A 26,120-nucleotide genomic window follows, 5' to 3' on the forward strand; every position below is an offset into this window, starting at 1 on the left:
TTCTATCACCCATCACTAATGTAAAGAGCCCTTCCCCTACCTCCCCACCATCCCTTCTCAAGTATTTGTAGGCTGTAATCAGGTCTCCCCTCAGCCTCCTCTTCTCCAGGCTAAACAGCCCCAACTCCCTGAGCCGCTCCTCATAAGTTTTATTTTCCATCCCCTTGACCAGTGCCAGATGAGGCACATATAACTGCATGGAAGGGGATGATGTGCCTTTTGTCCAATGTTTCCCTTCTATGTGCACTTCTACGTAGAATGGGCTGAATTAACTTCACATGGAGTGAGAACACCCAAACCCATTGATGACCTTTCAAGTGCAGCACTTGTCACATTAATGGCAAAATATTCCCTGCTTTTATGCATCTCCCTTTTAGAGCTTAGGTTATCAGTGGTAACTCTATCCCTGATTATTTTTGGTAGAGTAGCTCTCACTCACCTTATATGCAAGTAATATGTTTGCTGTAGACATGGTGCTGCAGTCTAATCCTAGACCCATGATTTAATTCACTGAGGGAAGGGCCAGTCATCTTCATGGAAGCCCTCCTAGTTAATGTCAGCAAAGTATCTGGCTCTGTAAAAATTGTTGTTTATCAAAACATTGAAATTGCATATGATTCGTTTAGATTGAAAAAAATAAAAATGTATTTTTGTAAGCATTTTCCTGGAATTGGTTCAGATACTCAAGGGCTCATTGGTCAGTAATAAAATTCTGATCATTTAAATGTCTGCAGTAAATCAAAAGCTTTTTTTCAGAAGCAGCAGCTCAGATGTTATCATTTTAAATAACGTTATAAATATACCCACAGTAATGACTGCAACACCAGTTCCTTATATACACAGAAATTAGCCATGATGATCAATATTATTCTTCATTGCTTTTGAAATGAAATAAATTTAGAAATCTGCTAATATATGCTATGACAGCTCACTGATTCATAGATTTTGCGGCTAAAAGGGGAAATTATATCAGTTTGTCTCATCTCTTGTACAGCTTTTTATACAGTTTCCTTATAGTAGTCTGTTCACATAAGTGTATTTCACACTTGGAATTTAGGACCTGTACGTTCCGTGGTCTTCACCTGGCTGTTTTTAGCAAGCCCCTTACAGTTACCCAGTAATTTGTCACTCTCCATGTTCTGTCTAGCTTATACCAAATTTTCTGCTTGCTATATTGACTTCATCAAGGTGGTGGTTCCATGCACACCTTTCACCTAGGCTCACAGAGAAGTGTACTTCTTTGATCACAATATAATCTTGTTCCAAGTCTAACTTTTTTTTTCTTTTCTTTAGATGCTGGCTTGTTTTGCATCAACGGCAAGACACTAATTGATTTCAGTAGAGCTAAAATATAATCCTTATTTGTATTAGGTGACCACTATTGTTGTACATCTGCATTCCCACAGGCAGGGCTTTCTACTAACCAAGCCAGTGAAGGCATTGAAAGGCTGCATGACTGGACCAAGAAGTAACAGAGGCTTTTCTCCCAGACCATAGGCACACAAAAGTTTCTCATGTCATATGGGCATAATGGATCTTAGTTATGAATTGGGATTAGCCTCTTCAGTCAGAGCAACTGGCTCAAGAATCGTAAATAAATTAGACTAGCTCTTGGTATTGCAAGTATTTGTCATTGCAGATGTCCAGTCCTGTTACTGCTGAGTTCAGACCTGGCCACGAGTTCAGCCCCTGCTAATTCACTGTTTCCTTCTCCCACGTCTTTTCCATACGTCTGTAAGCAGGACATGTTTCCTGTCTCTACTGGGAAGAGCTGCCTGTGGTGCCCTTCTAACACTGTAATCCTAGGCAGCCCAGGGAAGTTTAGGGAGAATATCAGGATGGAAAAGTGCTGCTAGTTCTATTAAATTCAATAAAAAGTCATACAAGGAAAAATGAAGTTTAAACAAGCCCTTTTAGAGAAGAATTGCTGGTTTAAGTAATCCTTATTTTTACCATTAAGGCTACTTTCGTTTTGCTGCAGACTTGTATTGTGAAAATTGTTAGGAAAGAATAAGAAAATAGTACGATAAAATGATCCAATCCATGAATTAGTGCCTTTATGGCTATAATTTCCTTTATTTCAGTTTAGTTTCCCTAGCAGAGCTGCAAGGAAAGCTCTCCCCCATTAAATACAGAGTCCATAGCACTAACTACAAGCAGGCACAACATCCTCCCTATGTTTGCAAGCAACCCCTACATTTTGCTGAGGAATTCCTGGCATTTTGTTAGTAAATGTTTCTAGAATACATGACATCTGACATAATTTTGTAGATACATACTAAGGGTGCATTTGTACACACACACACATACAACATATATATACACACACCACCTATACACATGTGGACACTTTGAAACATCTGTCTCAGTAGATAACAGTGGAATTCGCTGCATTCATTCCTGATTCCTTTAGGGCTCTGGAATTTTAGGATCTGACGTCTTCTAATAGGGAATCTCTAGATGTGTTGTTTCAAAGGCTGGTTCAAATCAAAAGAATAAAAAAGCAGCAGCAACACCAGCACATCACAGCAGCAGGTTAAATATAGGCACGGATTACAGAGCCATTGTTTTCACGCCTACTAAATAAGACAGTCGTCTTAAAATGGAACACCACTTGACCTTTGGTGTCTCATCAGTCTGTGGTTGTATTTAACTGATGCAGGGAGGAAACATTTTCCTGCTGGAACTGTCCCCTGTTGATATGACGATCACTACTGCTGGGTCACACCATGCACAGGCGGCAGAAACCCAGGGCTTCAGAACACAAGAGGGATTTTGCAGCTCATGGAGGAGCAATGTCCATGTCCCACAATGACACACGCTCGTTTTTCAACTTCTCGCAGCTTGTGCTCTCTGCTGGCCATCTCAAACCAGCGCCGGTGCTCAAACATTCAAAAATCACTTACTTCGAAGTGGAAATTCTTGACGTGCAAAGCAAGAAGCAGATCTGCATTGTGGACAAGGTGAGTGTGTTACTCTGGCACGCCGGGGATGTGCCTGGTTCACACGGTGCCAGCTCAGGGACTCTGTTTTCACTCTGTTGTGGTCTTATTCCGTAATAGAAATACTTTCATTTTTTTTCTCTGGGAGATACTCGGAACTTCTCCTTAGTCACAATCCCTGGCTGTTTTCCCCAGGATTTTTACAAATAATGAAACTCTGTTTTCTTTTGGACTCCTGGCTGCTCTGTGGGCTCAGGATAAGTCCTTAGTCTGTCTCTTGATGCTTAAATTGCAGTTTTTTTCAGAGCGTGATACTTTAATGTCTACTGCAGAATGGATAGTCAGTTCCAACACATTTATAAAGCTTAGCATCTCTGCAATGTCGTGGGTTCTTGTTGGTATCTAAACATACTCAGCTGCGCTTTACTTATCAGATTGGGCAGGAACCTGGCAATTCTGATTTTTTTTTTTTTTTTGAACAAAAGGATCTTAGCTGAAAGAGCTGTGCTGTTTGGTTGTTTTTTTTTTTTTTTAATAATGTGAATCGAAAAATCTAACAAAATTATACAAGTAGGATGAGAGGACTGGATAGGAAGGATGTTTACAACACAGTAAACAACAGCTGAAAAAATGCTTCATAAGTATTTTCATCACAGTTTTTGTGATTCGTTGTCCCTCAGCAGAAGAGCTGGTCTCTTGTGTGTCATGAAAACAGGAATCCTAATCTATTTAGACTACAGGATTTTTCAGTAACATAGTAGACTTTTGAGACTTACTGTTTTCCTAGAAGAAAAAAATAAAAATAAAAAATTCCCTTATCCTCACTGGCAACAGCTGGAACTGGTGGATAAGTTTACTTCAAACATTTAATTTAATGCCTTTGAAATATGTAGGGTGGAATACTACGAGATTTCTAGTGTTCTTGAATGTTTAAAGGGTGTTTTTGCAATTTGTATGCCTGGTTAAAGGTAAATGTGTCCTTTATTTATTCTTAATGGGGCGAAATATTTTTTGAGATTTTTTTAATCCAGCCAAGGGATAAACACATACAAAATAGTCAAGCAAATATGGCAACTATCAATACCAGTTCTAATTATAGTATTTGCATTATTTAATTTACTGAGTGATATTTGTGCAGTTAGCAAAATGTTTATCTAAATACTATACTGAATAAGATTTCGATCACAAAAAAAAAGACTGAGTCCATTTCTTATCCTAAGCTTTCCTATAGTGCCATTTAAAAAAAATATCTTTCAGAAGCAGAATTAGGCCAAGAGCCACGTTTCAGAAATCCTTCCATGATGCATGGAAGAACTGCAGTCTTCTGGGACAATAGGAGACCTGCGTTTTCAAATTTATTCTGAATTTTCACGAGCCCTGAACATCTTTTACACCTTTTCCAAACCATGGACTCTGCCCCTATAGCAGTGGAAAGAGAGTTACAAATGTTTACTGCGAAGTACTCTTTATAGAGAAGTAAAATACACACAGAGGAGCAATAGCAGCTGTGGAATGAAAACATCTGCTCAGGACTCCCTGTTCAATTTACACGGCCGTGGCCAGTAGCATGGACCTTTCTCTTTTTTTTCCCTTTGGCCAGTACCGAGGGATTAGTGCAAATCTAGTGCAAGGCTGAGATTTCCAAGACTGCCAAAGAATTTGGATTTTGAATGCATTCACCTGGCTAAATCCCTTAATTTGCTGTGTTAATCCCTTCCTAAGGCAACCCTGAAAGTACAGAAGTTGAGTTCCTTACTTCCACGAACACTTGTTAGTATTGGCGAACTTCATTTCAGCTGGTTATTAGAGCAAACAAGAGACCAATTTACTGGATTATGCATAATCTTCTGCTTAATTAAATATAACATTGATACAGCCACAACATGACACTTCTAATGCCTGTTTTCTGTTTGTAAGATAATTATGATTAGCTTCATTTCTCAGAGTTGCCTGTAATTATTACTTGTCAGAATTTCTAATAGGAGAGAATAGGAACCATAGGTTTTAAAATTTATGAATTTACACTCTTATAGCATATTGTTAGTAGTTCAGACTATTGTGATTTAGCAAATACATGTGCAATATTTTCAGATTAATAAATCTGAAGCCACAAAGTATATTATAATGGCAGAGAGAAGACCCTTTTCTTTCTCCACGTAACAGAAACTCAGGCAGAGTGATTAGATGATCAACACTAAGTGGTTAAACACCAGTCACTGCTTCCAGAGGGTTAGCTTCTGTGAGACTCTTGCATATGCATATGAATTCTATTCAGACTAGTGGGAGCTCTGTAGAGTCTGCAAAATTATGATACATCTAACTAGTTTTGGTATGTAGAAAGAAAAGGACTTGGGGGTGCTGGTGGATGAGAAGCTCAACGTGAGCCGGCACCGTGCGCTGGCAGCCCAGAAAGCCAACTGTGTCCTGGGCTGCATCCAGAGCAGCGTGGGCAGCAGGTCGAGGGAGGGAATTCTGCCCCTCTACTCTGCTCTCCTGAGACCCCACCTGGAATACTGCGTTCAGCTCTGGGGTCCCCAACACAAGAAGGACATGGAGCTGCTGGAGTGGGGCCAGAGGAGGCCACAAAGATGATCCGAGGGCTGGAGCACCTCTGCTATGGAGACAGGCTAAGAGAGTTGGGGCTGTTCAGCCTGGAGAAGAGAAGGCTCCGGGGTGATCTTATTGCAGCCTTCCAGTACCTAAAGGGGCCACAGGAAAGCTGGAGAGGGGCTTTTTACAAGGGCGTGTAGTGACAGGACAAGGGGCAATGGCTTTAAACTGAAAGAGGGGAGATTTAGATTAGATACAAGAAATTTTTCACTGTGAGTGTGGTGAGGCACTGGAACAGGTTGCCCAGAGAAGTTGTGGCTGCCCCATCCCTGAAAGTGTTCCAGGCCAGGTTGGATGGGGCTTTGGGCAACCTGGTGTAGTGGAGGGTTTCCCTGCCCATGGCAGGGGGGTTGGAACTAGATGATCTTTGAGGTCTCTTCCAACTCTAACCATTCTATGATTCTATGTTTCTATGAAAAGATGTCTTGTGCTCAATGCAGTGCCAGGGATTTAGAAGAGGTGTGTTTGGCTGTGAGATCTCAAGCAATCTGTTGACATCAATAGGCTTTGGATTCAGCAAAAGTAACTGTGAATTATTTCTCCATCTGTAAAATGAAAATAACATTGTTTCCTTTGGCTTTCTTACCCACCTTACACTTTGGGGAAGGATCAGTCACTGATAGGAAGTAAACTGAGTGGTTACTATAAGGTCTTTGTTGTCTTTAAGATTGGCTTAAAGGAGCAGAATAAATACATATTTGCCTAGTTTTTAAGCCTGTAAGATACAGTCATGTTGTACTGCATGGTTTTGCACAGTCAGGAAAGGCAAAAAAAAAAAAAAAAGGTATTGAAATAACATAGAAAAAGAGGAAAATCCTGGACATTTTGTCCCATAATCATCCCCTCCAGGAGCTAGGTCTTGAACAAAAATACCTAGTGTTGCAAAACTTGAAGTAAATTCACAAGAGTCAGCAACACTGGCAGTTCATTTTGCACATGCACACTTTGAACATAAAATTCTTTATAGGAGTATCATTTCTTTTATTTAATATTGTCAACCTGCTCTGAGGACTTTCTCTGCTAAGGATATAAAATTATGCAAGTAGTTTGGTGCACACGAGTGTTTCCTGTGAGTCACTTAAAGAATTTAAAAGAGAAATAATAACAGCGTGAGATCTTTTCCCCCAGATTTGCTTTTGGTACCAAAATTAATTCTGAGTTGAGACGTCATGGAGAAGATGATTCAATTCTTTACATTGAGGGTGGTGAGGCACTGGCACAGGTTGCCCAGAGAAGCTGTGGCTGCCCCATCCCTGGAAGTGTTCAAGGCCAGGTTGGATGAGGCTTTGGGCAACCTGGTGTAGTGGAGGGTGTCCCTGCCCATGGCAGGGGGGTTGGAACTGGATGATCCTTGAGGTCCCTTCCAACCCAAACCATTCTATGATTCTATGAAGTGTCCAGCAAGGAATAAATCTCTTCTTCGGCCAGCATAAAACAGCAGGTGAGCCCAGATGATCCCAAGTCCCTTTTTTCCTCACCATTTATTGATTTCTAGGGATGAAGTTCCTGCCTGTCTGTAAAGAGGAGAGGATGCGTGATTAGTAATTTCTTGTTAGAAATGTTTTCAATGACAAAGAGTCCCAAAATGTCCAAGGATTCTGGCTCCCATGTTACTCCCAAAAAGCTATAGAAAAGAATAGACCATGCAAAATTCACCAAGTTTTAAAAATGAAAGAAAATAATTCCTTTTTGTATTTTTAAATAAATAATCCACATTTTTATCGTCGGCCACAACTTATGAAAAATACATAGCTACTCAAAAACTGTTTTACTTGTACATTATTCCAAAAGCCTGATGTAGGTTAAAGTTATCGATGTGCACTGATTTGATTTATAAATGATGTTAAGGCAACTCATAACTGTTTCTGGCATAGCATTCATTGTATAATATTTTTTTTCCTTCAAATTAACTTGTAGTAAAATGTATTTCCCCACAAACATCGTGCAATGTAATTAATTTTGCATGAGCTGCTTTTAAGGCAGAAAGTGTTACACAATACAGTTTTTACAGAATAAATCACCTTTGGGGAAACCAGCAGAGAAAGTTTTTTTCCCATCAGAAGCCTCAGAGCTCAGTGGTTTTGTGTTACACAATTTTGCAAGTTAAGCTACAAGCAGAGGTGGCAACTCCAGTTTTGCCTGCTCCGCAGCAGCCCTCCTTCCCAGAAAACTTCTTAAGGCCTGCAGAAGAGACCTTGCTTCCCGAAGCTACTTTCCTACTGTTCCTTAAACCAGCCCTCCACACACCCAATGCCCTCTCCCACTGAAATCTCTCTGGAAAACTCAGTTACTGGCAGTTAAATGCTTGTGGTTAACGACATGAACTGTAGGAACATTTAACTATATGTCTGTGAGTGTAGACATGCCTACAGTGCAATGCCTGCAGTGAAAGTCATGTGAACAGTGTTATTTTTCTCAAGTTAGAGGACTCTGAGTGCCTGTCTTTTTGCTACACATTTCTGGCATGCCCAACATAGAATCATAGAATCACAGAATTGTTTGAGTTGGAAGGGACCTCAAGGATCATCTAGTTCCAACCCCCTGCCATGGGCAGGGACACCCTCCACTACACCAGGTTGCCCAAAGCCTCATCCAACCTGGCCTTGAACACTGCCAGGGATGGGGCATCTACAACTTCTTTGGGCAACCTGTGCCAGTGCCTCATCACCCTCACAGTGAAAAATTTCTTCCTTAGATCTAATCTAAATCTGCCCTCTTTAAGTTTAAAGCCATTGCCCCTTGTCCTATCACTACATGTCCTTGTAAAAAGTCCCTCTCCAGCTTTCCTGTAGGCCCCCTTTAGGCACTGGAAGGCTGCAATAAGATCACCTCGGAGCCTTCTCTTCTCCAGGCTGAACAGCCCCAACTCTCTCAGCCTGTCTCCATAGCAGAGGTGCTCCAGCCCTCGGATCATCTCCGTGGCCTCCTCTGGACCCGCTCCAGCAGCTCCATGTCCTTCTTGTGTTGGGGACTCCAGAGCTGAACACAGTATTCCAGGTGGGGTCTCAGGAGAGCAGAGCAGAGGGGCAGAATCCCCTCCCTTGACCTGCTGCCCACGCTGCTTTGGATGCAGCCCAGGACACAGTTGGCTTTCTGGGCTGCCAGCGCACGGTGCCGGCTCATGGTGAGCTTCTCATCAACCAGCACTCCCGAGTCCTTTTCCTCAGGGCTGCTCTCGATCCATTCTCCACCCAGCCTGTACTTGTGCTTGGGATTGCCCCGACTCACATAACACAAGTTGATGCATCAATCCAGTCACTTATACTCACAACTCTTCTTGCTGTTAAATATTACATAGCATATGTGTCACTGCATCTTTTGCAAAAGATCAATGAGGGCTTGTTCTGACTACTTTGAAAGGCTTATCTGTCCCTGAAGGAGTTTACAAGCGTTTTTATTTGCAAAGTACCTGAACCAATAGTGTCCTTGTATCTGCACATTACGGCTTAACAATACAATGGATTTACACTGGCATGGCAGCAAAATCAGACAGATGCAGAAATGGTATCTCCAGTACCAGAAATCTATTACTCTCCCCTGTGGGTTGCACCTCTGCCACAGAAAGTGAGCAGCTGAGAACAGTCATCACCAGCTCTCTTTTGCACAGTCATCTCTAGCAAATAAAAATAACTTCTCACATCACAACTCGGAGGTTGGACATGCTGCATTCATTTTAGGTGAGCAAATGCAATCATTCAAGTAGGCAATGAAACCCTGCAAAGGAACTATTTGCAGTACCAAGACATTGCCTTTTACACCAGACCTTCCTCATTTGCTTCGTTCTAGAGAAGTAAAGTGAAGAAGTCCTTTCCAATGGAAAGAGATTAATATTTTTCATTGCCTTGTATAGTCTTTCTTTCCCCCAACCCAAATCCTGCAATTACAATATTTATCTTCCCAGGGCTCTATATTCTTCCTTGTGGAGAATGAGCAAAACCTGTGCACTTCCACAGCAGCCTCATTTCATGAATAGGATTTTTAAGATACCATCTTTCTCATTCAAGCAATCTATCATTAGAGATCTCCTGCCTCTGACACCAAAGATGCATAAAGGGACTGAATAACCAGCTATGTCAAAGGAGGGGGCTTCCACGGCAAGACCACCCGTGGATGCTGAGTCCCACAAACTAGGGATTCCCACAGCAGTATGGGTGAAGGAACACAGATGCAAAACAAGCTGGAAGGAGGCTCATTGCTGTGGAAGTCCTCTTTTTTAATCCCTTTTGGAAGAAGGATTTCATGGTGTCTTGTGTCTTTTACTGCATGTTTTCACAGTATCCAGCACAACTCCCTGCTGGGAGGTACTGCAAGAAAATACATTACATTTACAAACATGCTATAAAGTCTGTGCATTTTCTTGTCCATAAGAATTGAATCTTATGCCTACCCCTAAGTGCTGGAGGTGATGACAGCAGTATTTTCTTCCTCAGTTATCAGTTACACTTGGTAAAGTAAATAAAGATATTCAAATTCAGTGCATTACACTCATTTCTTCCTGCTCTATCAGAAATTCACATCATTTTAATGTCAATATAGCTACAGATAGTTTCAGATGAAAGGAGGCAACTAGACATATTAATTTCTGCTTGCTCTTTGCTGTCACCATTCTTGTTTCAATATGGCTTTTTAAATAGAATACCTGGAGAAATGGCCTTTGATTTATCTAAAAGAGAGAGATCAGGGAGGGGAGGAGCTGGTAAATTTAGGGCATTTAGCATTTGTAAAGAGATAATTTAAAGAATTACAGAAGCTACTACAGAAGACTGATGCTTCAGCTGATAGCAACTTTCAAAGCTTAGAAGTGTGTTTAAACGACAGGTTTTATACATCTCTTATTTTAGATAGAAAAGTCTAAGCTTGGGGGGAAGAAAGAAAGAGTGAAATATAATAAATGATCCAAAAAAATTACAGCTTGATTCAAAGCTCAGTGAAAACATGAGAATGATCTCTTGAGACACCAGTGGTGCTCCAGCTCCTCACGAGCATAAGCCATTCTGGCCAACAGTAAAAGCCAGCTATGCTACCAGAGCAGGGAATATTGCCAAAAGTGTATCTGTAGAGGCAGGTTCCCAGCCAGTGTGAAAACGTCCTCTTTCCCAACAAAGTTATGACATTTTACCCCAGCTGCACGTTTGCCTTATTGCATCAAATATAATTCACAGATTATTGCAAATTATGAATGTAGTGGAGCAAGATAAGACCATAGGGAGCCATAGGTGTTTTATTAGTCTAATAGTTAATCAGCACAACCCATGATGGAAATTTGGGTGTATAATGGCATCTCATATAGGCATTATTATAGCATTAAAATACTCCTGCCCATGATTTATTGGTCCATCAGAACACGCTTCAGGTTCTTTCTGAAATCAGACCTGTGATTCTTCACAAAATACCTGAGCCATGAAGTAATGGATCTATAAATATCTAGCAGTATATATTAATGCTATCATTATAGCATATCTGCCTACGTTTAAACAATTTTGGATTTTAAAAAGTCCTTATAATGCAAGCTTTCCTTTTTAAAATATATGCACCTTTTGTGTTATAGAGAACAAATTGTGGCAGTCAGAAAATCCCTACCCAAAGTACAGCAAAGCATCTCTTCATTGCACTTGGTACTGCAAAACGTACTTAGAGGTCTGACTGACCCGATGATGCCTAACGGTTCTCACACATCACCCTCGTTTCCCGTTCCTTTCTGCTTCTCAGCTTCATACTTCCCCTCATGGATCACAGCGGGTCTGCTGGCTGAAGACAGAGGTCTTTCCCCGCCTGCTCTCCCCAACACAACTTTGGACCTACTGGCCACATTTAAGTACTTAAAATCATAGAATCATAGAATGGTTTGGGTTGGAAGGGACCTCAAAGATCATCTAGTTCCAACCCCCCTGCCATGGGCAGGGAAACCCTCCACTACACCAGGTTGCCCAAAGCCTCATCCAACCTGGCCTTCAACACTTCCAGGGATGGGGCATCTACAGCTTCTCTGGGCAACCTGTGACAGTGCCTCACCCTCTAAGTGAAAAATTTATTCTTTATATCCAATGTAAATCTCCCCTCTTTCAGTTTAAAGCCATTGCCCCTTGTCCTGTCACTACACGCCCTTGTAAAAAGCCCCTCTCCAGCTTTCCTGTAGCCCCTTTAGGTACTGGAAGGCTGCAATAAGATCCCCCGGAGCCTTCTCTTCTCCAGGCTGAACAGCCCCAACTCTCTCAGCCTGTCTCCAGAGCAGAGGTGCTCCAGCCCTCGGAGCATCTTTGTGGCCTCCTCTGGCCCCGCTCCAGCAGCTCCATGTCCTTCTTGTGCTGGGGACTCCAGAGCTGAACACAGTATTCCAGGTGGGGTCTCAGGAGAGCAGAGCAGAGGGGCAGAATCCCCTCCCTTGACCTGCTGCCCACGCTGCTTTGGATGCAGCCCAGGACACGGTTGGCTTTCTGGGCTGCCAGCGCACATCACTGGCTCATGTTGAGCTTCTCATCCACCAGCACTCCCAAGTCCTTTTCCTCAGGGCTGCTCTCAATCCATTCTCCGCCCAGCCTGTACTTGTGCTTGGGATTGCCCCGACCCACGTGCAGAACCTTGCACTTGGCCTTGTTGAATTTCATGAGGTTCCCACAGGCCCACCTCTCCAGCCTGTCAAGGTCCCTCTGGATGGCATCCCTTCCCTCCAGCGTGTCCACAACACCACACAGCTTGGTGTCATCTGCAAACTTGCTGAGGGCGCACTTGATCCCACTGTCCATGTCTCCAACAAGGATGTTAAATAGCACCGGCCCCAGTATTGACCCCTGTGGAACACCACTCGTCACCGACCTCCACTTGGACATTGAACCGTTGACCACAACTCTTTGAGTGAGACCATCCAGCCAATGATCACATCTGAAAGAGGGAAAAAAAAGGCTCAACAGATTACTTAGTTCCTGCATGTCTGATGGAAGCTGGTGGCTGGGTAGCACAGCGTTTTGGAGCTGGGAGCACGGGCAGCGTGCAGCCCTCACTCCTGCTGTAAGCCCGTAGCCAGCTCTCAGCTCAACATGCATGTTCTGACTGGGCAACTGGCAGCAAAACAGCCTCAGTTTCTTGCCCAGTGGAAACGTCACAGGAGACAGGGAAGGGATGTGGGCAGCTGGAACAGGCTTTAGTGTCCTTTATTAGTAGAAAAGTAAGACTTTATTAGCCCTGCTATTCGTAGAACCACTTGTTTTGCCAACACGTGCTCTCCTGTGAATTTTCTTTTGATTTGATCAAAAGTCTTGCTTTTTGTTTTCATGCAGCCCCCCAAATAGTTTGCGACCATCCTCTCCCGAGTATGGGTTGAGTTTCTTGGGTGCACGGCTTGATTTCAAATGTTAGCAGCCTGCATAGGTATGAAAAAGCAAACATAAACCTCTACAGCCATTTGATAGAACAGAGAAGACAAATTCAGAGAGATTTCACAACTAAGCTATACTCTTAATCTGTGCTAAGACTGGCAAACAAAATCCAAGCAAGGCCCTAAACCTCACTCTTTTCCTGGGAAGAATTGGTCAAAATTACAATTTATTCATTTATTTATTAATTAATTAAAGTGAATACCTCAAATACTGTTTTCTTTCCAAATTACAGTGAAAAAAAAACAAGTCTTGAATTTTTGATGGGGCAGAATTTGGGAAAGATTGTATTACAAAGTAGTTTTGGAATATTTCAATTTGTTAGGGCACAATAAATATTTCATTTCAAGTGCAATTTATTTTACAATTTAATAGTGCATATATTCGAATATAATTTCCTATTGGGTTATTTTCCATGACACGAGAGCCATGTTTTATATTAGTTTACACTATCATGATTGATGTGTCATAAAATAATGCAAAAGTAATGAAAGTTCCAAACAGATGAGAAATAGAAAGAAATGAAATAACACAACAAAATGAATTTTCAGCATGTTCCTGAAGCAGGATTTAAAAAAAAACCCAAACCAACACATTTTCTATTTCATTTTTTAAATTTGAAGTCAAGACAAATTTACACATCCAGAGTTTTGCCAGAACAATTCCATTTCCCTGGTAGAAAAGTGTTGGGACAGAGGCTTCCTGACTGGTTCTGCTGTTAAGCTCTCAGGGTGAATAGAGCAGCCTTTACTCAGTTCTCCTTAACAAAAGTCACAAGGCACGCAGGCGTACCACTTCTGGACAGATTTGCTCAGAAATAGGTGAACTTGGTGAATTCTGTAAACTGAGGGATGTCCTGACGCCTGCTGTCTGCTAATGGATCGCATTCTCTTTGCTTCCACCCTCGTCTTTAGCAGAGGAGTAAAAGCTCTCTCTGGTGTCTGACACTTTCTCAGAAAGTTTCTTGCAAAGGGAGAGGATTTTCTTAGTGTAAGTACCCAGCTAACAGTCCAAATTCATAGATTCATAGATTCATAGATTTCTAGGTTGGAAAAGACCTCAGAGATCATCGAGTCCAACCGTCCCTAATCCCCATTAAACCATATCCCTAAGTACATCATCCACCCTATTCTTAAACACATCCAGGGATGGGGACTCAACCACCTCCCTGGGCAGCCTATTCCAGTGGCTGACAACCCTTTCAGAGAAGAAATACTTCCTAACATCCAACCTGAATCTCCCCTGACTAAGCTTATACCCATTTCCTCTTGTTCTATCACCCATCGCTAATGTAAAGAGCCCTTCCCCCACCTCCCCACCATCCCTTCTCAAGTATTTGTAGGCTGTAATCAGGTCTCCCCTCAGCCTCCTCTTCTGCAGGCTAAACAGCCCCAACTCCCTCAGCTGCTCCCCATAAGTTTTATTTTCCAGCCCCTTGACCAGTTTAGTCAAGTTAGCAGAGTTTAGCAGAGGAGTAAAAGTCAAGTTTAGCAGAGGAGTAAAAGATCTCTCTGGTGTCTGACACTTTCTCAGAAAGTTTCTTGCAAAGGGAGAGGATTTTCTTAGTGTAAGTACCCAGCTAACAGTCCAAAACCACTACAACAGCTTTAGAGACAAACTTGACTAGTGTAAATCAACATGACTGCACCCAGTAAGCATGTGGTTATGTGTATTCTTAGATAATTTGACCCATAGTCACCGGAAATATTAGCCAGTTGGATTATGTCATATGCCAAAGTTCATGTGACCACATACTAACGTAGGAGATTGCTAAGCAATACAGCCTTCTACTCACATATACTGGAACTGACTGGAGCTAAAAGCCTAGTTCTGAATATCTCCAGTTTCTGGAAAGACTGGCTTGAAATCAGAGCTAGCTGTTTAGCAGGCAGTTTACTGCGCAGTAAAATGTTAAATTCCATATAAAGCCTTTGTGTAGCTGCTGACAAGACTTGTCTATATGTAGTTACTTCTATGTCATTTCCATGGTGAGCTCATCTATTTATATCTCCCTGGACATGGCCAGCGCTCTGGGTCACCAGGATAACAAGAGAGCAGTGCAGAACACACTGAGGGAGGTTACGGTAAAACAGTACCCAATTTTTAATACTGTCTTGGAAAATTAACAATAAGAAAAAGTAATCTGATGTGGAAGCCAAATTCACAAAACACAGAGATCAATCAGGTGTTTTCCTGATCAACTTTCTGTGAAGTGCTGCTCATTTTTAATAACACAGCATGGTCCCAAAGCAAGGACAGGGTGCAAAAGCAACAACGGTGAAGTATTTGTGGAGTGCTGGATTTGGAAATTACCTGGCTTTCCCATTAGCTGGTTATCTGTTTTGGGGTCAGATCATCAGCTGCAATAAGCTGATGTCACCCTTTGGAACAAATTCACCTCGGCTGAAGATGAGGCCCTCTGTGGTTAATGAGCAGCTGGAGTGGCAGAATTTCTGAATTTCTGCAATTATGGAAAATGACTGCCTGTTGGAAAGTAGGTGACTCAGGAGTGCAGTGGTAGTGACATGTCGCAACGAGAAAAAAAATATTCAAAGGGAAATGCTGAACAAAAGATCACTTCTTTGCTAGAATTGTATTATTCAAATTCTTATTGATATTCTGCTAACCTCTAACCCCTAAAATAATTCTTCAGTGCGAGAACTGTGTGATGCAATTACATACAGATCACCAGATTTGTTATAATTCCTTGACTTCTAAATGTGAAAGAGGTATGAAAGTGGATAACTATCTGATTAGCTTGCACTCACAAAAGGCAGTATTAAGTTCCCATAATTTCTTCCACTTAGGCCTCTTCCTTGAGTCATGGCCTAAGTTACTAATATGGCATTTTAAATCTTAAAAAGAAAAGCGATGCTTTGTGCATTGCTGCATAAAGGAAGGATAGAACTGGAATGGATGACCCAGAAGGTCCTTTCATTCTTGAATTCCTAAAAAATGAAAAGTTGCCTCGAATGGAAAAGTAAAAGTGTTTTTGCTATGAAGGCATGTAAAAAACAGGATTTGAGGCTTTTAAATCGTCCTTTTCTGAATGAAAAGTGTAACAAATGCAACGCACATCTATAAAATCTGCACTTCTTCATCATACTATTTTGTGAAGAAAAAGTAGTCTTGAACCTTACATATGACAGCAGCTTACTAGAAAGTTGGCTATATTTAAAATCTGGTGTTAGACTACGAGTTAAGAAGTTGGAGGGAAAACTGGCTTGACCATCAGACATAGAAGATATGTGTCAAGTAAGAAGTGTTTTTACAACGAAATCCATCTTGTTTTAAATAAATTAAGGGTGGTCTTTCACTCTGTTTTCCCCTTGCGTATTTGAAAAGTGCTGAAATTGAGGAAAAAGAAGGCTGTAACGCTTTCAGAAATAATTCAAAAGAATAAAAGGAGAGTAAGACTAATAATTACAGTGAAATGTTCCAGGGTGTTTTATTCAGTTAGCACAAAGGGTAATAAGAGCAGATGCTGTTCCCGTCCTTACAATTCTTTAGCTTGTATTGATGTACAATGAAAAGAACAAAAGATAATTAATGGTCTACGAAGAGGACACTCTTAGTAGTAAGCTGATGTCTCAGCATCTGTCTTCACACTGATCAATATTAGAATCTATAACTTCACCGCTTGTTTTATGGGGTCTTTAAAAAAAAGGACACAGAATTATCAAGATCATAAAAAAATGTATTTCATTCTTTTGTGGTTATAGCCTCATTATTCTGCCTGGAAAAGGACACTGTGATTCCTCTATGTCATAGCCCATTTGGAAGAGGAAGGTATTTCTGTTATTTTTCAACTTGCCATCTGTGTAGTTTGTCTCAAGTGGAAGGGTCCATCCTGAAGCCAACTGTCCCATAAAACAAACATCTTCCTTTCCTCCTGGCTGGATGTGTGTGCTCCAGGCCTTCCCCGGGCACACGCAGCCCGTGTCGTACAGAGCACGGTCCCTCAGCTGCACCTGCGTGGCTCAGGCACCAGCTTCAGACGTAGGGGAGGTGGTGTGGGATGGTTCACATCACACCATGCGCCTACGCTCGCTGGTTCTTCTGCTGCAGCAGATCCTGGCAGGCACTTTGTAACTTTCAAACACCTAAGGCACATGAATGGTTCTATAGGTAGACCTAAAACACAAGCTTAGACAAGCTTAGACTAATTTTTTGATAGATAAAGTTGGATGATATGAATCCTGTGGCAGGCGTAGCAGGATTTGGAGGGGAGAAAGCCTCAGATTGAAAAATGGGAGAGGAATGTAAAGGCGGAGTTGCTAAGAAGAGCCAGACTAGAAATTTTGCACTGATGGAAAGCAGCGCTGCCCTGAAGTCGACACACGCTCAGGAGTGCAGGAGGTAGCGACCGTGGGCTCTGTTTGGAGCCAGCACTGCTCTGTGAGCGTGCTCAGCTTAACAGTTTTTCAGCTTCCCTGGACTTAACCAGACGACCAGCTCTCCAGAGCATGGGTTGGCCCTGGCTACTCTTCCCCAGAACCCAGTGTGGTGAGATGCTGACCTCCTGTAGGGATGCGGGCCCTGAAGTAATGTGGCTTATACTGTGTTTAGAAAGCCAGATGATCCTCCATCAGTTGGGAAAGACAATGATGACAATGCCAGCTCTGAAAACCTGCACAGCTGCCCTGTGCTAGGACACACGACAGATTTGGTCTGCAGTCTTGTGTGCTGTGAGGTCATTGCCAGCTAACAGCGCTGGCATCTGTATCTGATGGATTCTGGGCTCCAGACATCACAGGTGTGAGATTATAAAGTGTGAGAAAGCAGTTTAAGGTTTTTTTTTTTTTAAATTTGAAAACATAACCCCCTCCTCCACCTCCTATATTCAACTCCACAGCAGTTGTACACATTACAAGAAAAGGCACAGGTAGACAATGGGAGATGGGTTGTTCTACTGGATGTTGCGTAGAATGACTTCAGTGCAAGGAATACAGATAAGATGTTTTCTTTCCTTTTTGAATTGAGAAAGATACGATGGCTTCTTTTATTCTTCCCTGCAGCTGGGAAGCAAAGGGACTCAACTGGCTTCAGGAACTCCAAGGACAATGTCTCTCTCCTAGCCCAATACTCTTCAGCATGGTTTGGGTACGACATAGACCTTGGTGATGTCGAGGATGGGGAAGGGTATGTCCTCAGTTTCAAGGAGTCCAGCCCTGGATTTGGGTGGAATTGGCATTGCTTAGCAGGTGCATCAGAGAGACAAGTCAGGGTTTAAGTAGAGGTTCACTTAGAGCAGTTTCTGCAAATAAGGACTTTTGCAGTGCCCAGTAAAACTCTCTGTAACTGTGGAAAAGGAAGCGTTCTCATCTAAACCCAAAGAAAGACAGGAAAAATCTCAGCTTTACTTACCATTTAGCTCAGGCATCATTTTAGAGCTTTGGAGCATTGAAATCTCTATTGAGTTCTCTGCCTGTTCATATTATTACTCGAGACAAGTTGGCTTACTCCTAAGCACTAATGGCACATGTATATTTGCATGGGATGTCAAACTGTGTAAGAGCAAAACTTTTCTTTTTGTACTGATTTGTTGCTTTTGAGTCAGCAATTTTATTTTCTCACATGAGAATTTCTCCAGACTCAGTCTTTTCAGCAAAGTAACCTATGTTAAGGTGCCAAATGATCTCTACCAGCAGAATTTCTTATGTTCTTCTCTATTTTTTATGCATGGTTATTGTCACAGTTCACTAATATCACTAATAAGTGAAATAGATAGATAAATATCACTGATTACATCTGGAAGAAACGGGGCTAAAATGGTGCCAAGATCCAAGCAAGGCTCAGTAAGTTGATTAATGGTTAAGCTTACGAGTTCTAACTAATGCGATGAAAGAGGAATTGGATTGTCCAGGAAACCTTATAGAAATCTTTAGGTGGGGAGAAACAAACAAGCTTCTGCAGAGCAGAACTGGTGAGTTCCTGGGTAACTGCCAAGGAGGCTATGCCAGGAAACTGCCACATTCTGGTTAGATTGAGATGGGGTGAACCAGGTGATGAGTGCCCAGACAGGGAAAATGGTGCCATGGCTGTTTCTCTATCTCAGCCCAAAGAAATTCTGCTGCTCCTCAAGATTTTGCTATATGTCGCCACCCCTTCATACTGGTAGTAGTCTATGGTGCACAGGTGCCTCCAGTCTTCAGGTGAGGTGGTTTTCTGCAGGGAAACTGCAGGGATGAGGTCTCTCCCTAGAGCCAAAGCAGATCCCCGTGGTTAAGACACCGTTCAATTTGCTTCCCATCTCTGTACTTAAATGCACAATATAGACTATTAAATCAGTGTCAACTGCAAAGTTATGGTCTGGTTAAGATCAGATCCTTGCCTCTTGCCATCTCGATCTCAAACTCAACTTACTAACTTCCTGGAGTGTCCCATTACCTTTCCTTGTAAATGCAAGGTACTTCTAAGTCTTTCGCTCTAGTAAATTCTGTGTTTCTCAGATACTTAGTACAAAGTGAAGTATTAAGAAATCATTATATTATGAAAGTATTAAGAAATCAATATACATAATAAAATAGAGCCAGAAAGGCCTCCAGACTGCCATCTAACACTGTGACACCTGAATCTCTCCAGTGCACATGAACAACTGCACGCAGAAGTGATCTCATTTCGGGCAGAAAGGACAGAACCTGCCACCTTTGCCACTGGCCCCTCAGGAAAACCCTTCCACGTCTCTAAGGGCCAGGCCCCAGCATGCTTGAATCTAACTTTAAAGCCAACCCTTTCAAGTTGCCCCACTTGCTCGATCTTGGGGGTGGTTATTGCCCAAGCAGGGCTAGCAGCTTTCCCTCTTGACTCTCGGGATTTCACCCTTCCATTGGCCAAGCAGAGGTGGCCCAGGTAACGCGTAAATCAAAGGTGGACAATCCTTAATAATGTATCGACATGTGAGAGAAAATTGGCTCATTTGTTTCATTATTGCCTAAGGAACTTGCAGACAAATTAAATAATCTCTTCATTAGAGGAGAGGAAAAAGGGATCCCAGAGTGAAGAAGGCAGAAAAATTAATCTGCATGCATTTTTCTTTTCTTTTCCAGGTACCTCCATCATCCACCCTTCTTGACGTGAAACACAAATTTCACAAAGCATGTGAGTACTACGGCTATCAGGCTGGAGGCATGGTTAGAGGCCTTTCAGCTTGGAGAAACTGTCAAATTTATTTTTCATGACATCTTGCACGAAAGCTGAGACTGGCTTGACAGCTCCAGTGCTTAATAAGAGCAGTGTTTGGACTGAGGTTCTACTGTAGCTATCACAGATGTGAGAGGCTGGAAGGAGAGGACTGCATAATTTATCACTGCCAGCCCACGAGGGGCAATGCTTTTCTATCCTCTTTTGAACATTGCACAATGTTCATTCAGGACCACAGCTGCATTTGCCCTCCCAGCGTTATATTAGAGAAGCTTCAATAACATTAGACTGCTTCAAGCTGGCCATAAACAGACCATGTAGAGCAAATAACTACTGTAGCGGGGAACTTGAGCACAGAGTGAATAAATTACTTATCTGGGATGGAGCAGGCAATCTGATGGACTTCTCAACTGACCTAGCCATGTCCAGTTCCTTAATGGTCAGGGCAACCTCCCTTTCTCCTAGTACTGCTTTTTTGGTTGTTTTTCATATTCACGAGGAGGGGAGAAAATAGTGGGGGAGAGGGTAATTTTTGCACGTACAGACTGCAGATATGGACCTGGTACATGAAAAGAGATGAGAGCAATCATACTTGAAAATCCTTGTTTTCTTCCAGCCAGGGAATAGAGCAGTTTTGCTGGCTGCTTCCTTTCTGCCTCCTCCTAGCCACATGCCTCCAGCTCTTACTAGAGGGAGGTGGTTGGAAAGGTGGGAGGAAGAGCAATGGAAGCCGCCAAGAGCCAAAGTTTGATGGCATTTACTGTTATTCACTGAATTGCTGGTCAGGATTTTGGGGAGTGGGGCCAAATGTAGCTGAAACCTACAGGATGTATATGTGTGTATAGCATGCCTTGACTCCTGAAACACTAAAATACTGCTGCATCTTTAGTGCAATCTTACAGTTTGTAAAGATCCTAACTGCACCATCCTTGCTCCCAGAGTGAGAAATGTTTCTCTCACTCCTGCCTGTGGGAAGCAAAGTGCTACTTGTGATGAGGACTGGTAACCGTGAGTGTCACGCACGTTTGAGATGCACAGGTCTGTGCAAGGTCTATTACCTTGAACTGGACTTCTAAGAACTGCAAAGGTGTTGAGCAGAAAAAGATGCAACAAGAATTGAAGGTCGGAAGCGAAGGCCAGAGAAACTCAAATTAGGGGGGAGGTATTTGATTCCAACAGGCAGGATGGTTTTCTGTTGGAGTAAACAGCCTTTAGCTGAATACACCCTTTTTTGTAAAAATGATGACAGCCCATAGAATCATAGAATCATAGAATGGTTAGGGCTGGAAGGGACCTTCAAAGGTCATCTAGTCCAACCCCCCTGCAAGGAACAGGGATATCTCCAACTAGATCAGGTTGGACGAGGCCCTGAGCAACCTGATCTAGTTGGAGATATCCCTGTTCCTTGCAGGGGGTTTGGACTAGATGACCTTTGAAGGTCCCTTCCAGCCCTAACCATTCTATGATTCTATGATTCTATGATTCTATGATTCTATGGGCTGTCACCATTTTTACAAAAAAGGGTGTATTCAGCTAAAGGCTAGGTGCCTTTTGCAAAAAAAAAAAAAGAAAAAAAACTTTAGTCAGATATTGAGTTCAGAGTAGCGTAAGTAGAAGAAATATTATGCTTCTCCTCTGTCTTTAGAATTTTATGAAACACTAAAGCTGAAGGTTTCTGTGGTTGCACAAAGCTTCAGTTGATGAAGCAAAAGGCTGCTGACCTGACTGCTCCAAAACTACCTGTTTTCGCTCCCTGTAAGTGCTTGCAAAATGCAAAAAGGTAAAAGTTCAAAAATCCCACCACTGAATATGAAAAGACTGAGTGAATAGCTTTAATATTTCAATAAGAGTAGATCCTCCCATCAGTTTGTGAAACGTAGTGCATTTCTGCCTAGACTCTCTTAAATCAATTGAAACTGGATTTATACTGATGCAGCTTAAATCAGTGGCAGATCACTGGCACAGAGGTTTATGCCAATTTAACTGAAACAAGGTTTTTAACAGATTTGGGCTAAAATGGTACAAGTCTGTGTATAAGCCATTTTAATGGCACCTGTTTTCATATATAGAGGTACCTTACTCCTCAAATACTCCCAGTGATGTAAGGAGAGCTGAGAAGACACTACACAATACAGCAAAGCACGATATGAATCTGGAACTGAAACTCTGATACAGTGTTTTACAGCACATGGAAGTGCTGGCATGTGCCCTCAATGTTTTTTCAGTTTTCAATTTTTTAGTTCAATTCCCACCATTCCCAGGAGCGCACCGTGTCACTGCCCTGTGTCCTTTCTTCCCATTCCAGCTCATGACTTTGATCTCTCTTTTTCCAGTTCAGCCTTGATGCTTTTGTCTCATGAGGATCCCCCCTCGTCCTCCTTTCCCACTTGCAAAGAACAAGCCTTCCCTTTTTTTTTTTCCTCTTCATACACTTTGCAGGATGACAGCTTACAGAATGCAGTTCTTTTAGGCAAGAGCTGAGAAGGGGCTGAAGCTGATCTGTGGATGCCTTTGGCTAGCATGCTATTTCATACTAGCTCATGCATTCCTTTCTGTCATTTAGTGTGTGCCAGACTCACGTGTTCCCCTCCAATCTCTTGCTAAAACACACTCCTACGCACACCCCCTTACAGTCTCACTGGCTTCGTACATTCTCCTTTGATAACCCATGTAATTAAGCTTTCTCCTCAGCTAGTATCTTGTCAGCCCTTCAGCAAGAAGAAGCCCTGTGCAGCAATTTCACAAGCATCATCTCTGTCACTGATCAGTTTTCGCTGCCGGAGTCAAGAAAGGAGGAAAAAGACTGAATTATGAATTGCAGCACAGGAAGCTGTTAATCATTAAAAGAGAAGAAATGGGATGCAAGTGACACAGAACATGTTACTGCTCAGTAGTGTCCAAGTCAGTCAAACGTTAGCTTGGATCTGTGTTTATATGAAAGGCAGAATAGGGACTTTGAAGTCCAGGAACAATTACTGAAATACTCCTCAGCCCTTACTTCAGCAAAAGTGTCTCTGTTGAAACAACCCCGGCCAAGCCCAGCCCTGTGCCTTCTGTGGCACTGAGCTCAGGGGGGCAATCCCAGTTTCAGCACTGGAGATTCAGGGATCTATCAGCTCTTAGTGACGAAGAACCATTTAAGACAAACTGCCATTTCCATGGGAACTCAAAGGCTTTCTCCAAACTGAAGACTGCTGTTTTGAACCAGCCCCTGGTCGCTGCAGCCACTGCCCCTGCCAGGGACCGGTGGCACCAACCAGGGTCAGCACAGAACAGCAGTTTCCCTGTTGCAGCCTTCCAGCCACCAGCTCCGCAGGGGCTTTCCGTAACAGATGGTAGATCCAGGCTGTCACGCTTAATAGCAAACATCACACCTGCCCACCATGAATCTGTCTAATCCTTTTTAAACCTACTTACAGTTCTGACCTCAGCGAAATCCTCTGAGAAGGAGTTCCACAACGCAAGTGTGCTGTGGACAAAAGTACATCTTCCGTAGTGGCGTCATACAAATGTCTACACTTCTACTGCTTGGCATTTTCTGCCTGAAATTGAGTGGCAGCTGAGTGCCTGGGTGTTACTGGCCATCACACTGTATTATCTAAGTCAAAGAAGCCTCAATCAAATCGGTGCTGTGCACTAGGTGACTTTACTACCATTTTCCTCATTCCTTTGGCTAGGTGGCAGAAGTGAAACCAAGCCAAAACCTAAGTGTATAAGAAGGAAGCCTTTTGTCCCATTTTCTCGGTGGCTTATACTGAGTTAGGTACCTGGTGTCTTCTTTATCTATAAATACTATATTTTCAACGGGGAAAGAAATACCTTGTAGGCTAAACTTCACAGGCTCTTGTCCTTGGCCATAACTCTTCACCTTTAATTTATTTTTATCTTTGCAAAATGTACTGGGCTGGTGGGGGAGGACACCTACAGATAGAAAATGAAAAGCTGTAATAATAATGCTAATTCAAGTATCACATAGCTAAAATAAAATACCTCTAGAAGAGGTAATATAGTGGAGTCATTGATCATGAAATATTTTCAAGGTTACTGCACAAAAGTTGCTGGAAAATCTCTTGAAAGAAGAGGAAGAACAGAAAGGAGAGGGGGAAATAAGATCTCAACAATACTGTTAACAAACTTATGAACGCAACCTTCCGCACAGGAGGTAGAACAGCTAGGGCTACTCTTTGAAGTCAGAGGATTGACCTTAGGGAAGCCAGAAATTGCCCTCTAGGTGGAAGGAGCAGGCAGAGAAGGAAGGGCAGATGGGAGGAAGCCTGGCGATGGGTGGAAGGAAAAAGGGAAGTTGAAGAGAGACCTGAAAACATCATGTGCAGAATATCACAGTCTGCAGAGGGAGATGAGGTGCTCAAGGAATATGGAACATTACAAGCTACCAGCTGTCTCAATAAAATATACACTCCTAATCCTTCAACTCCAAAATTGCAGGCCCCCCATCTAAGATAACAGATGTTACATAGGGTATTTAAAATAAGTAATGTCAATAAAAGTAAATCATTAGGAAACAAATTGTCAGTAGATGGCACTCAAGAATAAATAGCATCATTTCTGGACACTTAAACTTTAGAAGTCTGCTATACCATCTTCAGCTGCTTCTTACAGGCATTTCTATAGCCATCTTGAGAGCTGTGTTCCCTGGAAAACCACTGAGATGTTTTCTGTTGCTTTTCTCTAGAGAGAGGACAGGGAGAAAGAGTGCAATTCCTTCTTCATGGTGGATCCCAGTCTGTCTTTTCGCCTCCTTCTTACAGGCTGTAAGGCAGTGTGTTAGAATGCATTCATCTGCCAGCTTTCACCTACTGCTTTCATCCTGCATGTTCCCCAGAAGCCACAGCAGGACAGGCAGCCTCTTAGATGTCATCGCCCTCCAGACCATCTGGTCAGAGGGTAGCCCGTCTGGCTCACTCTGCACAAAAGCAAGATCAGAGGCTCCTGTGCAGGCCCTTCCAACATGCCATTTCACCAAGTCTGTCAAACACTCCCATGGACTTCCAAGTACTTTGGGTAAGATCTTTGCTGCCTAATGCAAGGAGATAGCGTACCAAGCAGAAGTACCATATCACACAGTTCTTTTCCAGCTGCACAGGAGGCCTCTGCATATTCTCCTTCCTTCTCTTCTCAAAATGACCTGTGACTGCCTCCAGCCCACTTCTCCCTCAAGTCACCCGTCAGCAGTGCTGAGCTCAGTCAGTGCCGAGCAGCTGGAAGGAGAGCAGCATTTCAAAACCAGCAGGTTATTGTTCACCCAAAACCCTGAAGCAGACCTTCAAAACACAGAACAGTGAAAGCCAAGCTGGCCTGGTGAAGGGCAAAGAGCAAGGAGAAGAATTGCTCATTGCTTAGAAATCACAAGGCAAGCCACGTGAGAGGAGCTTAAGGCACATGAGGTACTAAAACTAACCCTTTAGCAGAGGAGGTTCTCTTTCTTTTCCCCTTTCCAAAAAGTCTACTAACGCTTTTCACACTCTGAATCTGCAACTTTCCTGGTTTTAACGACATCTGAGAGCTAGTAGCATGATTCCAAGAGCAAGGGCTTAAGGAATAACTCCATATTTTGCTGTGTCTGTGCTAAAACGCAAGAGCTGGATGCAGAGCTGTTGCTGGAAAGGTTGACTGTTCGTACTGTATCATGTAATTCCCTTCCAGAGGCTGGCTGAGATGTTAAACTGCAAGGCTCAGAGAGGTGAGAAAGGATGCTGTGGGGATTAGTCATTAAGAGCAGCACCAGGGAGAACGGTGACTGCTAAGCCAGCGCCTCGTCTACCAGCTCTGTATAATCAGGACTGTCTGATAACACAGTCTTGCTGAGAACCTGCAGTTCCTCTGATTTCTCCACACTATTATAGCTGGATTCTCAGGTTGAAGAAAGTTAATGAAATCTGTCAATTTTGATGCCTGGAGAGACTCATGTGCCCAATGAATACACCTGCTGGGGACTCAGAGAAGCTGAATTATGCTATTTATGGCTCTCCCAAGCTGATTTCATAGTCTTGGCCTGTCAATCAACCAGGAGCCCTTCATGTGTCTCACAAACTGA

General features: G+C 42.6%; 1 protein-coding gene across 1 annotated transcript in view; it reads left to right on the forward strand.

Moving 5' to 3' along the window:
* Positions 1–2,729: 2,729 nt before the first annotated feature.
* TECRL (trans-2,3-enoyl-CoA reductase like) overlaps positions 2,730–26,120 on the forward strand; it is a 73,839-nt gene continuing 50,448 nt past the window's right edge. Inside the window, exons 1-2 of the mRNA XM_086612047.1 lie at positions 2,730–2,963; positions 19,972–20,023. Coding sequence (XP_086468173.1) covers positions 2,730–2,963; positions 19,972–20,023 — 286 coding nt within the window. The remainder of the gene's footprint in view (positions 2,964–19,971; positions 20,024–26,120) is intronic.

The sequence above is a fragment of the Tauraco erythrolophus genome, chromosome 5, assembly GCF_009769465.1.
Source record: "Tauraco erythrolophus isolate bTauEry1 chromosome 5, bTauEry1.pri, whole genome shotgun sequence".
Lineage (NCBI taxonomy): Eukaryota > Metazoa > Chordata > Aves > Musophagiformes > Musophagidae > Tauraco > Tauraco erythrolophus.